This window comes from Octopus bimaculoides, chromosome 21, assembly GCF_046866305.1.
Source record: "Octopus bimaculoides isolate indiv1 chromosome 21, ASM4686630v1, whole genome shotgun sequence".
In the NCBI taxonomy this organism is placed as follows: domain Eukaryota; kingdom Metazoa; phylum Mollusca; class Cephalopoda; order Octopoda; family Octopodidae; genus Octopus; species Octopus bimaculoides.
This window is the reverse complement of record NC_142948.1, coordinates 35352022-35369521: the sequence shown is the minus strand read 5'-3', so window position 1 is coordinate 35369521 and position 17500 is coordinate 35352022. Positions and strand designations below refer to the sequence as shown.

The 17500-nt window shown below is 35.6% G+C and overlaps 1 protein-coding gene across 9 annotated transcripts in view; it reads right to left on the bottom strand.

The window, feature by feature from the left end:
- Positions 1-11106: 11106 nt before the first annotated feature.
- LOC106868625 (monocarboxylate transporter 12) overlaps positions 11107-17500 on the bottom strand; it is a 57351-nt gene continuing 50957 nt past the window's right edge. For all 9 annotated transcript variants that reach the window (XM_014913969.3, XM_089339091.1, XM_014913970.3 and 6 more), the window contains 2 exons: positions 16098-17500; positions 11107-13099 (listed from right to left, as the gene is read on the bottom strand). The exon at positions 16098-17500 is cut by the window's right edge and continues 527 nt beyond it. In XM_014913969.3, the coding sequence (XP_014769455.1) occupies positions 12879-13099; positions 16098-17500 (1624 nt within the window). In that variant the 3' untranslated portion in view covers positions 11107-12878. The remainder of the gene's footprint in view (positions 13100-16097) is intronic.

Sequence of the window (17500 nt, the reverse complement as noted above, 5' to 3'; positions counted from 1 at the left end):
GATCCTTCAAAAAGTTTGAATTATTCTATTTGAACTTATATATATATATATATATATATATATATATATATATATATATATGTGTGTATGTATGTATGTATATATATATATATACTTACAGGGTGCGATGTGTAGATTGTTTGCATTTTATATTTTTAATTTCGTGCATGTGCATTGTTTGTTTTTGATTTTGTCGGCTATACAGTATCGTAGGGCCAGATGAGCACTGTCTGTGAGAAAAAGGAGCATCATGATGCAATTCACACAGCTAGAAATTTGGAAATGACATGCTGTACTGCTTGGCGTTTGAGTCAGGAGCTCCAATACGAACGTTTCAGAATGCTTGAGTGTCAGTCTGAGAAAAGAAGATTTGGAAAGAGTTGGATGAGTCTATTGGTGATTATGAAGGTACAGCAGCTCACTTTGATCATTCTGCTAAGAAAAGAACTCCTGAATTTGTTGGTGAGATCCAGCCATGATTGACAACGACCCCTCCAAGTCAATCAGGGACATGGGAGTGTCTGAGTTTCTTACCAGACAGGTAGGGTATGAAGACATTCGGTATTCCTCATACGAGATGAAAAAGGGCCAATTTTTATCCAAAGCCATCAAGGACAAGAGGAAAGACCACGCTATGAAGGTTTTCAACAAACTTAAGCATCCCCTCCAACCGAACATGCTTTGGTTTTTCTCTTGTGTGGTTAATATTTTCTTATCGCTCTAAAGAGGGAAACCAATCTTTGTGATATAGTTTTTACTTTGTTGAGGATGTCAGAATCATTAAGCAAGATTCTTAATGATGGTCAGAACATGCATGACTTTGTGGTTAAGATGGACTCATGATTGTAAGATTGTGGTTTCAGTTCCTAGACTGGGTGACACATTGTGTTCTTGAACAAAACACTTCATTTCATGTTCCAGTTCACTCGGCTGGCAAAAATGAGTAACCCTGCACTTGCGATGCTGTTGAGCATTCTACACACATGCCCTTCATGGCCTTGTGTGGGGTTCATAGGTTGAGTAAGATGCAGTCCTTGTGATGAAATCCTTGCTAATGTTATGTTGAGGATGTCAGATCTTTGAGATAATCCCTCGGTGATGGGCAGACCCCAGGTTTGTAGTGCTGTTGAGGGTTCTAAATGTATGCTGTTCTTGTTCGGACAAGTGATGTTGTTGTTGTTGTTGGGGGTGGGATAAGAGTGGCGGATGTTACGTTGTTTCTTTTAAATGTGTTTTGCGATTATATCTTTCTTGTCAGGTGAAATGCATGTACATGTTTATACACATACATACATGTTTATATACACCATACATGCACACATAGAAACATACATACAGACATATACATAGATGCCTGTATAGACACACACACACAAACACATATATATTTATATACATTATATACATTATATATACATGCATTATGTACATACATACAGGAGAAAAAGCATACCATTTGTGTGCGTGTGCATTTGTATGTGTGTTTGTAAGTATGTGTGTGTTTGATGTGTGTGTGTGCATTTGTATGTATGTATGTGTATGTGCATTTGTGTGCATATATGTGTGTATTTGCGTTTATGCATATGTAAGTGTGTGTGTGAATGCATTTGTGTGTGTGTGTGTATGTGTGACTGTTCCCTTGCCTTACAATCACATGACAGTTGTACAATTGTAGACCAGTATCACCATCCAAGAAATAATGTTCTTCATTCCCTGTTTTTTGTGAAAAAAAAAAAACAAAAGAAAAAACACAAATAAAAAACGCCATGTCTGGACATGGAGAAATATTGCTTAGAAATAGGTGAGGAGTTGGTAAAAAGAGGGAATGATCAGTGTGTGAAAAATCTGCCTCAACAAATTCCATCTGACCCATACAGACATAGAAAAAGTGGACGTAAAAATGGTGATGATGATGACACGATGATGATTGATTCTAAATAATGCTTTCCAAAGCATTTTCCCACAGCTCTTATAAATGTATGCATATGAATATATGTATGCATATTTTATGTATATATATATGTATAAAGTGTTAACACTTACTGTTTGCAAGTTACTACCTCCAGTTGTATGTAGCAAGTGGATTTTTTGAGTATATAAACAGATTGGTTGCTTATTTCCTTGCGATTGGTCAAGATGATGTTGACACCTCTGATGAGAGTTCAATAAGGTCTGAAAATTGATTAAGGCTGTTCATCATTTTTTTCAGCCTATACAGAAATAGCTGAGATACATTATTTAGATATGTCTTTCCATGTTTTAAGATTATAGGGTATTTTTTTTTTTGTGGGAGATTTGGTTGCCATTTCTTGAAGGTCAATCAAGCATGGGGCTTGTTCCATTAGTTCTTGCTTTGATATATCAATGTCTGAAGGTGGCAAGTGGGCAGAACCATAAGCATACCAGGTGAAAGGCTTAGCAGCATTTCATCCATCTTCATGTTTTAAGTTCAAATTCTGCCAAGGTCAACTTTGCTTTTCATCCATTCTGTGTCAATAAAGTAAGTATCAGTTGCATACTGGGATTGACGTAATTAGCTGACCTCTGCCCCGAAATTACTGGCCTTGTGCCAAAATTTGAAATCAATATATTTACATCTGGGGTGGTTTACCCCTTGTATCCTCCCAGTGCATTCTTTGGGATATTGCTTAAATCTGAGGTGTCCACCCTGCCATCTTTTCCTGCAATGTACCCAGAGTTATGTTTAAGTCTGCAAACATGAGCTGTTCATAAAAAAAAGAAACTTCATCCTTTGTTCAGACAATATTTTGTATGGTCCTGGGTAAGACTTTAAACTGTACCCAGCCATGGGACTCTGGTATGAGAGTTCCAGAGTTTTGAATTAAAATCTTCCACCAAACCTTAGTTGCAATTTATGTTCCTAACACTAACTTAATGATAACCAAGTTATTTTACTAAATTCTTTGTTATATTTAATGTAATTGAAAGAAACACAGAGCATCTCAACAGAAATACAGTAACAAAAAGGTTAAATACCACTAGGTGTTTTGTCCAGTATTCTAATGAGTCCACCAATTGACACCTTGGCTTACCATTATCTATATAAGTATGTTCTGCCACACGGCTGTGAGCTTGTGAAGCTTGCATTGTAACCACAAGGTTTCAGGATTATTAGAGCTCATCAGTGGAACATAATATCTCCATTTATTTGTATTCGTGATTACGTCTGTATGGGATTGTGAGGATGTGAAATTAGCTGAATCATTGTTGATGTCTGAGAAAGAGAGGGGGGGAGGATAGAGAGAGAGAAAGAGAGAGAGGGGAGTTGACAGAGACAGATATGGTGGGAAAGAGAGAGGAGAGAAGGAAAGAGAGAGAAAGTGAGAAAGAGAAACGGAGAGAGAGAGGAGGGAAAGAAAGACAGACACACAGAAAGACAAACAGGCAAACAGAGAGAGAGAGAGAGAGAGAATCACAAAGAAGAGAAAGAGAAGAAGGGAGAGAAAATACATCAGAAAAGAAGACACAGGAGTGAGATTAAAAAAATTATACACACACACACACATATATAGTGTAAGGTATGTGTGTGTGTGTGTGTGTGTGTGCCTTGAAAATGATGTTGGTATAATTTCTTTTGTTCATTCACTGCAAGTCATTCTCTGACTCTTTTAGACACCTTCCCCAACAACACCGGTTTATACGTACATACATATACACATACATACACACACACACATATAAATATACATAAATGTATGTGTATGTATACAAATATATATACTTATATATACACACACGTACATATATGTATATATAAGTATGTATATATACATATATATATATATATATATATATGTATATTTCTTTATTGCCCACAGGGGGCTAAACATAGAGGGGACAAACAAAGGCATTAAGTCGATTACATCAACTCCAGTGCATAACTGGTACTTATTTAATTGACAAAGGATGAAAGACAAAGTTGACCTCGGCAGAATTTGAACTCAGAATGTAATGGCAGACAAAATACCGCTAAGCATTTCGTCTGGTGTTCTAATGATTCTGCTAGCTTGCCACCCTAAATGCATACATACATATATACATACATACATATATATATATATATACACATACATATATATATATATATATATATATATATATATATATATATAGTTACATACATGCACAGGTGTACATACATATACACAGATATTAGAAAATATAAAAATAGAAGTGAATTTAAAAAATATATGTATATACACACAAATATGAATGTATTTGGATGTATGTATATGTATATATATACATGTGTGTGTGTGTGTGTATGTATTTGTAGATGCTTATATATATAATCACACACATATTTTAGGCTTACAAAGATACTTAGCAGATCTGGACCTGCTGTCTCTGTAGAGATGGTCATTACATTCATACAAAAACATATGTTCAGTTTTTTTTCGTTTCCTTTTTTTTTTTTGTGTTGTCTTATCTTAAAATTGTTCTTTGATGAACAGAGCAAACTTTTACACAGGACTCATATCAACGTCTTCACCGGGCTTCTTTGTTAAGAGTTATACATACAAATGTACTCTAATTAGTTGCTATCCTTCAATTTGCCGAGTGCTTAATTGTATATTCATTAAGTCATCAATTAATAATTCATTAACTGGCTGATTAATGAGGTGTACTGTTGGCATTCCTCTCCATTAACCAAATACTTGCATGAAGTGAAACTGAGGTGACAGCCTGGATTGGAAAGATACCCAATCATTATAAAAAAAAATTCAGTGATTTTTGTAAATACAAACTTGTTACCAGTTCAAATCTTCTTGAGGCATATTCAAACCTGTAAGAAATCTATTCATCGTATTTTACCATGGAGAAAATTTCTTGCTGTAGACAAACCAAGTCTGTTCACAGCACTCATTTACCAGACTAGGATGCATGCATTTCAGAGTGATTATTTCCTCTTCAGCAACAGGGATGAGTGAAGGCAGACATTGTGAACTGATACAAGACTGGACCCTCCCATGATATTTCTGTCATTGTTCAATGACTTGTTGTGTTACTCTGTGGCTGGCTGTAAATAAAATACAGAATGACAGCCTTAAGCAGTGATATGTATAAATACAAATTTGTTAGCAATTCTATTCTTGAGACATATCCGAACCCATAAATAAAAAAAAATACATTCATTATACTTTGTCATGGAGATAATTTCTTGCTAGAGACGAACAGGTGTAAACAAACCAAGTCAGTTCACAGTGACCCCTAACCAGACTCTGCAAACGGACATGAGAGACTGGTCCCTCTTATAGTATTCCCACCACCATTCAATGACTGGTTGTACTATTCAGTGGTGCTGAGAGCTCACTCATATTCACGTCCATTTGTCTACAGAGAGAAATTTTCTCCATCACAAAATACAGTGTTTGTCTTTCTTACAGGTTCAAAAATGCCTCAAGAATATTTCAATTGGTAACAAGTTGACATTTACAATATGTTCATCCATTCATCCATCCACTACTTCTGGGATGATCTTTGGGGCAAAGTCCTGAGGCCCCCTCCTCCAAAGGATCCTATCTGGAGCAACCAGCCTTAGACTTCCAAGCACAACAAATTGAGACTATGGATGTTATCCAACCGTTTTGTTCTTGGTCTGTCCCTGCTGCATGGCTCGGCTTGAAGAATCCATCTTGTGATTCTTTCTTGTGATTGCATATTTGTAGTACCAGAGGCATGACCACACGATGCAGAGAAGTAGTGGATCAACCTGAAGGAACTGCATGCTTTCAAAGCTATGAACCCTGTCGAGAAATGTTACTTCAGAAACCCTTCGGAGGAACCCTATGTCGGTCACATGTATTCCTTCAGTCATTAGCATCATTCACGACAATATGTGAGGGGGGGGGGCATGGAAACTGATCTGAAGCTAGTGAGTTACGCTCTCTTGCAAACCTCTCCTCTTCTGAGGATCGAATGCAGAAGCAGGCACAATACTGTCCCAGCATCTGCAATTCTAGCATCTAATTCTGCATCCTGCTTTCAATCACTTGTGAATACAGACTTTAAACTTCTCCACTTGTCTCAGTGATGTCTTTATATATATATATATATGTGTATGTGTGTGTGTGTAGTTAGAAAATCTCTATAAGAGATGAAAGTAGTAACTTCAATACGGCTGTTCTGTATGAACTGACATTACTACCATTTTTTTAACCCCAAGCAGATGCCTCCTCTAACTGGTTATTGATGCAGTCTGCACACAATATATATTGAAAGCAAGGAAACGAACCCCTACCATCTTCTAGAGACTTGATAGATGGATAGATAAATAGATAGATAGAGAGATGCATGTTTGTGTATAATTGATGTGTATATGTATGTTTGTATGCATCAGTATCCCAAGATGCAGAGCAATGTTTTACACATAGATATTTGAAATTTTCCCAAGTGTCACATCGTCAAGGATTAAGTCATACACTACGTCGCTTTTCTAATATTTTCTATAATCAAAAGTATTGGCAGGCACTGATATATATATACACATATATAGACATTTATGCATCATATTCAATGTATGCACACTATCAATTGACCACTTATGGCAGTATTTATCCCTGAGATAACATGTCTTATGCTCTTGCTGCCTTCAGAACACAAATATCGGTGAGAGACAAGAAGTCTGTCCCAGAAGTGACCAGCAAGAACACCAGATAAGTTTTTTCAATGGTGTATACTCACAGCTTGTCATATACTTGTTTGAGAACTTTCATTTCCAATATATGTGGTTCTGTGTGTGTGTGGGGGGGGGGGAAGAGGCAGAAGTGCTAAGTGATTTTCACAACACTCCTACTTCTATATTCAATTAATTGTAAAACAGATCACATTTTAAATTATAACATTTCAATACATGAAAACAGAAAAGAAAAAAAGATAAAAAGTGGGGGTAAAGCAGCCGAAGATGAAGGGGAAAAGGCGATGGGCCACAGCCGCCCAGAACAAATGGTGTGATCAGCCACATCCCACAGTAATGATGTCAATGGCATTGCTGTGGAGAAGGACCAGTGATACTTGCTGCAGTAACCCCTCCACCTCGAGGGGCTCATTTCTCAGATGGATCGCCATCATCCCAATTTTTAACTGAGAAAAATCAATGGAATGGGGTTCAAGAACACTTCTGTTGTTCTGAAGATATTCAATATCCATTATATCCGTATAAGTTAGGCAACACAGAGATACCGTTGTGCTCTTAATTAGTTCACACCTAATAATGTCAAGACTTCCATAGTCTCTATTTTGTAATACAGGCTACCATACTTCTCTCTTGCATAGTCTGTACCTAGTAATAAAAGATAACAATATCCTTATTGCATAGTTATAGATGACTTTTTAAAAGTTGCCCCCAAAATATACGAGTTGTCTTGGAGGAACAATCAATGCATTCAATAATATCTATTTCTAAAAACATCAAAGATTATCAAATATGCCTCCAACAATATATTATATACACACATACATACATATACATATACATATATATATATATATATATATATATATATATATATATATATAATATATATGTTATAATTTAGAATAAACAGTAAAAAGTTGTCATTATAGTACTCGAAGTTTCGAATGTCGGAGCGAAGAGCTACAATGCATTCTCGTCGGCTATTAATGGCAACACATGGTAGGAAAAAAAACCAAAAAACTGTTGAATAAAAAGGAAGTTACTCTAATAGGTAGAAAAAGAAACTCCAAGTACTATAATGACAACTTTTTACTGTTTGTTCTAAATTATAACATATATAAATAATCCTCTATTTATCTAAAATCGAGGTCTCATTCTTTTGGTGTCACTTTTTAACTGTAAGATTTTGTCCCTTCTTCGGTCACTAGATGTCCTTTTGAATTTGAAATTTTAATTGTTGATATGACATAGTGTGTCATATGTGCTTGTATATTGTCTTTATTGTCCTTTTGGTTGAAAAATAAACAGATTAATTAACAGAGTACAGTGTCTGCAAGTTGATGAGTACCTCATATTCCCCTCCTTTTTCTTATTGCTATATATATATATATCATCATCGTCATTTAATGTCCGCCTTCCATGCTGGTATGGGTGACACATACACATATATATATACACATATCTATCTAAATATTAATATATATAAACATATATATATATACAAACACACATATACAAACACACATATACACATACTCACATAGACAATTCAAAAGTAAATATACACCCCCTCATTACCCCTCTTTTTCCATCTGTGTGGACACTACCTAGTGCTTCAAACTTGTTAATGCATTATTGTTTTTCATTTCAGATATTAATATATTAATTGTTTATAGCAACTAGCCAAAGCTTCAAACAAGAGCAGTCTGATTTTCAAAAAGGGCATATTGTAGTTCAATCTGAGGGTGGACTTTGCCAGCATAACATTGCACAAAACCTTGGGATTCCTCTTGTCACAGGCTGAACTACAAAATAGGCAAAATCTTTATATCTTAACCAATGGCAGATGGGAGCCTTCATCAGGCTCCTGGTTCCCTTGATACAAATAAACACATGTAAGGAATCAGGGATACATTTACGTTCATGAAATGTTGAGTACTGCAAATCTCAGTGATAAATTTTTAATGTGTGTGTGTGTATGTATGTGTGTGTGTGTGTATGTATGTGTGTGTGTGTGTGTGTTTGTGCATGCGTGTGTGTGTACAGTGGAATTATATATAATGGTGATAACGGTGTACCTATTCAAAAGACTAGACGTCTATAGTTTAAATGAAGGACTCATTACAAAATTATTTCTACTCTAGGCACAAGGCCTCGAAAACTTTTGGGGAAAGGGGATAGTTGATTACATCGACCCCAGTGTGTAACTGGTACTTATTTCATCGATCCCTCCCCCCCAAAAGATGAAAGGCATGATCCTCATCATCATGATCCTCATCATCAAAACTTTCATCACCATCATAACAGAAGTAGCGGACATGTAGCAGAGGTAATATGACCTTCATCATCATCATCATTGTCATCATTGTCATCAACATCATCACTGTCATCATCATCATAATCATCCTCAACGTCATCTTTATGACCATCATCATCATCATCATCATCATCATCATCATTAAGACACATCACCATCATAACCGTCTTTATAACAAACATTTATTTTTTTCTTTTTATACGAGGCTTCAGATTTTCCCTGGATTTGATCCTAAAAACCTTCATCTCGAGTCTCTCTTGGCCCATAACTATGTCTTGTATCCTCTGCAATCACAATGGTTTAGAGACCCTGGGAAAAATGACACGAAACGTTGTCGTCATCACTGAGGTAGCTTGGCGTGTATGTTTGCGTATAAGTGTATGTGTGCTTGTGTATTTGCACGCAAACATGTGTATGTCTGCATGTGTGTGTGTGTGAGTTGCTGCAGCATGATCACATTGTCCACATAATGGTCAAAGGGATTGGCTATATGAAACGGTGGACAACTGGGGTAACAGACAAGAATGTAAACAAGTGAGAGTGAGAACAAGAATGGGAAAGTTCACATCAACTTGTGATGTTTTGCTGAACTGAATGTCTTTGGTATCAAAAGATTATTCGTGACTCATACCCAGTCAGAAATAATGGATCTGAAAGCATGATGGGGGTATTAAAAGACATACACAAGGTCACTGGCAAAAATGGCTGAATATTCCAGTGGGAGAAAAATGACCACAAAAATACACCAGTTTGTAAGTACAGCCTCAACATAAATAAAAAGAAAGAAAGGAAGAACAAGCACATGCAAAGTTCTGGAAATACAGACATATATATATATATGTATGTGTATATATATATATATATATATATATATATACATAGAGAGAGAGAGAGCGAGAGAGAGAGAGAGCGAGAGAGAGAGAGAGGGGGAGAAATATGTTCAGTACAAGTTCAAAATAAACAGTTGCAAATGAAATTAGAAAGTACATACATTTAAAAACATAGGATTGGACAAAAACAGCCACAGACCCAGGCAGACTGTTACAAACATGGATAGTCATAGAGTCATAGAGTCACAAACTCTAACAGTCATAAACTCAGGCAATGGAGACTCCCATAGTCACTGACTTAACCAGTCAGAGTCTCAGAGAGTCACAAACTCTAATAGTCATAGACTCAGGCAGAGACACACAGTTTCTGATTTAACCAGTCAGAGACTCAGACAACCAGACTGTCACAGACTCAGACAGTAGACACTGAACCAGGGAGTCACAAACTCTCATACTCAGGCAATCGAAGACTCACACAGTTGCTGACTTAACTAGCCAGGGACTCAGACAATCTCAGACTCAGACAAACAGATAGCCACAAACCCAGACAGTAGACACAGATGCAGACAGACACAAATAGTCACAGACTCAGACAAACAACACTTACAGACCCAGAGTCACAGATTCAGATAGTCAAGACTTACAGTTATAGATTCAAAGAGTCACTAATTCAGACAGTCACAAATTCACAGAGCCATAGACTCAGACACTGACAAGACTTAACCAGCTACAGATTATCACAAATTAAGACAGTCGCAGACTCAGACAGTCACAGACTCAGACAGTCATTGACTCAAACAGTCATAGACTCGGACAAAGACTCAGACAGACACAGACAGCTATTGACTCAGACACATACAGTGACACATACCAAAGAAATGCAGTAAAAAAATCACAAAAAAAAAATAAAAACTGCTAAAAGTCATATAATTAGATAAAACTGTTAAACTTTATAATAAAAAGTGGAGAGACATATATACACATATATACATATATACACACATATATACATATATATATATATATAGATACACACATACATATATATAGTATATATATATGTATATATATTTATACATATATATATATATATATATATATATATATATATATATATATGTATATATATACATGTATGTATAACAGAATTAGTAATATTATATTATATATAGTGTGATATCAAAAAGTGATGTAATAATAGAGTTTTGAATATCATTAGACAAGATAATATTGCAGTGGAAACATGAAATAATTGTTCTCTGTACATTTTAGATTTCTTTTTTTTTTAATTATTTTCTCTGTTGTCTTTTTTTTTTTTTTTTTTTTTTGTTTCTCTCTCTTTTTTTTTTATTTATTTATTTTTTTTTTTCCGATCCGATTCCGAGATTAAAAAATAGCCAGTTTTTTACACCCGTAGCAGCAGCAACAGTAGCAGCAGCAGCAGCAGCAGTAGTATTAGTATTAGTAGAAGTAGTAGTAGAAATAGCAGAAGTGGTAGTGGTGGTGGTAGTAGTAGTAGAAGTAGTAGTAGTAAAAAATAGCAGTAGTTGTAGTAGAAGTAGTAGTTGTATTAGTGTATCAACTTTTGCAGTAATTGTAGTGTTGTTCTTAGTGGTGGTAATAGTAGTAGTAGTAGTAGTAGTAGTAGTAGTAGTTATAGCAGCAGCATTTATAGAAGTAGTGGTATCGATGTAGTGACTTTATAATTATTTTTATTATTATTATTTGTATTGTTTGTATTGTCTCCCCTCTCATTCTTTCCCCTGGTGGCAAATACAAGAATCATTTTTACTATTATTGTTATTTTTATTATTATTATTATTATTATTATTATTTGTAGTGTTTGTACTGTCCCCTCTCATCCTTTACCCGGGTAGCAAATAGATGAAATCATTTGCTACCAGGGCATCATCATCATCATCATCATCATCATTATTATTGCTAGTAGTAGTAGTAGTAGTAGTAGTGGTAGTTTATAATAATAAAAAAAAAGCAATTGTGCTGCTCTTCTTTTCTTTTTTGTCCTTTTCTTGTTTTATTTTTGTTTTGTAATATTTTTTCACTTTTTTTTTTTTCATAAACTGGAAGAAATCCGCCAGTTTTTGATTTCATATATACATACATACGAACATACATACATACATTATATATATATATATATATATTTATATATATATATATATATATTTATATATATATATATACACACACACATGTACATGTATATATAATTATACATTATATATATATATATACATATATATATACATATATATATATATACATATATATATATATATACATATACATATATATGTAATTATACATTATATATATATATATATATATATATATATATGTACACACACACACACACATGAATATATATATGTTGTTGTAGTTGTTGTAGTTGCTGACATAGTAGGAATAGTAGTTAGTTGTAGTTACTGATGTGGTAGTAGTGAAAGTAGTTATTACTGTTATTGTAGTCGCTGGTGTAGTGGTAGTAGTAGTAGTAGTAGTAGTAGTAGTAGTAGTAGTAGTAGTTGTAGTTTCTGATGTAGTTGTACTAGTAGTAGTAGTAGTAGTAGTGGTTGTTGTTGTTGTAGTTGCTGTCGTTGTAGATGTAAGTGTTGCAATGTCCAACAAGAAATAAAAATGGACAGAATTTAGCCACAAATTAATGTATTTATTATCATTATCATCATCATTATTATTATTATTTTTTTTGTGGTTTTATTTAACTTTCCGTTATTATATTTTTTTAAAAACAAAAAAAAAAAAAAACTGATAATTGTGCTCATTAAGAATTTACATATATATATATGTTCCGCTGTTTGGGTGGATATTCCTTAAGCATTTGCTGTCGTAGCCGTTATCATCTTCATTATTATTATTATTATTATTATTATTATTATTATTATTATGGTTGTTTTATTTATTTTTGAAACTTTTTTTTTAATATATTTTTTTTCACCGATTTGATTATATGTATTTTTTTCCGTTTTCTTTTTAATTAATTTTTTGTTTTTCTGCTTCGTTTGTTAATTTCTTTGTTTTCTTGATGTATTCTTCAAACAACCGTTTCCATCTGAGACAAAACCTTGCGTTTGATTAACTTCGATGTGGAAGGTTCTTGCTGTTGGGTTTTGTTCTGGGTCTCCTTTTTCTGTTTTGTGAGAACCCAGCTGCGTAAATAAGGAGTCGGTATGAGTATCAGGCCTGACAGAATGACAAACGCTCCGGAGGCGTAAAAGCTGTAATCATAACTCCCGTAGGTATCGCATAAAAAACCTAAAAAGAAAAAGAAAAAAGAAAAGAAAAAATTTATAAAGAAAAAAAAAACACACTGGAAGAAGAGAAAACAAGAATTATAATACTGGTACAACACTGATGTTTTTCTGGAATCTTTGGTTCCAAAGCCATGGTAGATCACCAATTTTTCTGAAACAAGGATGTTCACATTCAATATTAAACAATAGGCACAGGCATGGCTGTGTGGTAAGAAGCTTGCTTCCCAACCACATGGTTCTGGGTTCAATCCCACTGCATAGCACCTTGGTCAAGTGTCTTCGACTTTAGCCTTAGGCCGACCAAAGCCTTGTGAGTGGATTTGGTAGACAAAAACTGAAAGAAGCCCATAGTATATATATATATATATATATATATATATATATATATGGGAGAATATACAAAAAATAACAACAGACGAGGACAGGTGGTGTAAATAACAAAAGTATATATTAGTATGACGCTCGGGAATACGGAAAGTCTTTGACGTATATACAAATATATATATATTTGTATGTATATATATATACACATATAAACGTATATATTTGTGTGTGTGCGTATATGTTTGTTCCCCTGCCATCACTTGACAATCGATGTTGGTGTGTTTATGTCTCCGTAACGTAGTGGTTCAGCTAAAGAGACTGATAGAATAAGTACTAGGCTTACACCTTTTGAGGCGGTGCTCCAGCATGGCTGCAGTCAAATGACTGAAACAAGTAAAAGACAGTAAAAGAACAAAATATTGGATTTTTGAAATCTTGACACCAGGTCAGCAATTTCCCAGCAGCAGGTAAGTTGATTACATCGACCCCAATATTCAACTGATACTTATTTTATTGGCCCCAGAAAGGATGAAAGGCAAAGTAGACCTGGGCAGAATTTGAACTCCGAACATGAAGACTGATGGAATGTCACTTGGCATTTTGCTTGGCATGCTATCAATTCTGCCAGTTGGCCATCTTGTTTCAAATTTTGGCAGAAGGCTAGCAATTTTGTGGAAGGAGTTATGTCAGTTATATTGACCCCAGTGTTCAATTGGTACCTATTTTATTGACCCCGAAAGGATGAAAGGCAAAGCAGACCTCGGCGGAATTTGAACTCAGAATATAAAGACAGATGAAATGCCTCTAAGCATATTGCATGGTGCAGTAACGATTCTGCCAGCTCACGGTCTTATGGAAGTATAATATTATGAACAGAAACCATCAAATAAAACACACTTGTGGCACATTGTTTGTAAAGACAAGATGAAGTTGTACATCAGTTATTACAATGGGAAACGGGTTTTGTGGTGAAAGACGAAGAGACTAAACTTGAGAAAGGGAAATATTGTTTCGGAGATGACAGAGAACAAGGAAGTGTGAATATGTTGGTCAGTCAGATCCAATTACTCTCGGCATGACAAGAGAGATTTATAACCAACAGCTGTGTAATGACTGAACAAGGCCAAATTGAATAAGATATTCATGTAGCCATGTGTGTGTGTATTGAACTGAGGGTGTGTGCAAGTAGCTGAAAGAAGAACTAGAAGTATGGAAGGATAGCAGCAACAGAATACACTACAGGTCTATGATAAAAGATTACATTTTTTTCTTATACTACATACATTTATTAGGACATATTAAACATCCCTATACATCCTCTTTCTATCTCTACAAGGAAAACTAAAGTACAAACCAAAATTGCATTTAATAGAAAGAAATTAGTGGCATTCTAAGGCAGGATTTGTTTTATCTTTATTAATCCACTTAAAATTTCTCATAAAAATAAACTCCACATTTTTCAATGCACCAAACTCAAAATGTTTTCTTTGTGGGTTTTTTTCTTGTAACAAGTTGTCTTAATGTTGGCATTTTATGAGTGGTATTAAAGGAAAATTAAAACAAATTGGTACAAATATACAAATGAATATATATGTCAGGAATGGCAAGTGTATGAATTAATACAAAAACTGCTGAGTGGTGAACTAGTTTGAAGTCTGCAAGATTCAGAACTAACCAGACATACATTGTGTACCACTGTTGTGTGAGGTTATGAAAACAGAAGAAAATGTAACATTAGAAACTAAATTAGAAGTGTTATGGAGATTCAACGATGGATAGAGTGCTTTTGATATTAGAAGAGCCTAATGGCATATGGTGGTAGTTGTATTGGGTGTGCTACCACACCCAATGGCACCAAATTTCAAGCATGGGTTTAACAAAAGTTTTCCATTAAGATTCCATGATGTGATAATTTAGTTTAGAAAGACATTGTTGGGTAGGTGTTAGAGGCTGGATCCAGTCAATTTGAATATAAAGCTTATGCATACGCTTGTACTTTGAGTAGGCCTATATGTTATAACTGGTTTATATTAAAGAATAAGGACATTGTGAGTTGGAATCAGAGTCGGTACAGTTTTACCGACTCTGACTCCGACTCTAGCTATCCCTTGTTTTTGACTCCAACTCTATTCCACAACTCCAGCTCTGACTCCACAGCCCTGGTAATTATACCCTACAGTTGTTACATGATGAAAGGAGATATGTTAGATAATGTGACCCTAGACAAAAACTCTTAAAAAGACATGAGTGTCATGGGTGGAATTCCTGTGATCCTGCCATACAGACCTCACCAGTGCTGGTGCCATATAACAAGCATCCAGTCCACTCTATAAAGTGGTTGTCGTTAGGAAGGGCATCCAGCCATGAAAACTATGCTAAAACAGACCTCACCGGTGGTGGTACCATGTAGCAATCACCAAGTCCACTCTGCAAAGTGGTTGGCATTTAAGGAAGGGCATCCAAACATAAAGATCATGTAAAAAGAGACAGTGGAGCTTGGTGCAGTCCTCCGGCTAGCCAACTCCTGTCAAATCATCCAACCCATGCCAACATGGAAGATGGACGTTAAATGATGATAATGATGATGGACATAGGTTAGTCTAGTCAGGGATTACTTGGAGGTTAAACAACAACAACGACAATAACAGCACCATGAATAAAAAAGCAAAACTTACCAGCCACAGGTGGCCCCAACAGGTTTGCAATTCCTTGGTATAGAAGCATCAAACCATAAGCAGTGGTGAGGTTATCCAGTCCCAGGTATTCTACTAGCAGGATGGTACATAAAGAATTGTTGGCACTTGAAAAGAATCCAAATAATGCTGACACCGCACTCAAAGATCCGTAAGTCAGACACAGCGGCATGAAAATGATAGACACACCCGACAACATAGTAGAGACGGCATAGAGAAACGTCAATTGAGATTGGACTCTGTCGCCAGCAAATCCAAAAACGACTTGTCCAACAGTACTGACCAGTCCAAAGACAGAAATTAAATATGTAGCTTTCTGTTGCGGAATTCCTTTCTTCACACTTTGATCGACGATATATATGTATGGAATATCACTCCAGAAGAAAAATATAAAGTTTGATATGACAAATAAAATAAAGACGGGATGAGTGAGAATCGAACGATTAACCATCGTTCTTAGCAATTTCTTCATATGTTTACTGATATTTTGAGATTTGAGTATTTCACACCAGTCCAGGAAGTCACTGGTGTTGTCTTGGTCATTAACCGTTCCGACTAAATGTGAAATTTCTGGACAACTACTCGACTTCTGTTCGAGGGAAAGTTTGAGCAGGTTCCCTCGGTAAAAGATATCCTTCCGGTGAACAATATTCTGCTGGCTGCATGCTGAAGGCTTCTGTTTGGTAGCGGATGTCTTCTGCTGCCAGACATCTTTGTTTTTCTCCGGGAGAACATCCGACATGTAATACGGTCCGTTGACGATTTTATTTGTAGAAAAAGAATCGGGAAATGATGTTGTTTGCTTGACATTCGGTTCTCCGAGCACAACGCGAACATCACCGCCATGGTTTGTGCTGTTGCGCAGCTTATGAAAGACTTCGTGTGAAAGACTGGCTCTTTTCAGCTGTATATACGTAGGTAATTGAACAACTGAGTTTGACACGGTTAAATTTGCCATATCGGAATCATATGTTAATTGAGCATCATAACTTCGGGATGAAAATCCCTCATCTAAAGTGGAATTCAACAGGGTATTTCGTTTTGAGATCTTTGATAAGTTATCCATTGCTGTTTTATCGTGGTTTTTCTTGCTGTTATATTTTAGCGGCCTCAGTAAGGCGCCACACACTATCACATTGGAGACGATGCCACCAAGAACCAACATGGTGCCCCTCCAGCCATACAAATCAATCAAGTATTCGAGCAAGGGGGCAAAAACGGAGGTACCGATTCCCGATCCGCAAACCGAGAGCCCCGTTGCAAGAGCCCGTTTCTTCTCAAAGTAAAACGACACACTGACGATTGAGGTGACGTAACTGATGGACATACCAAAACCAGCGAGAAAGCCAAACGTAAAGCACAACATTTCAATCGAATTTACAAAT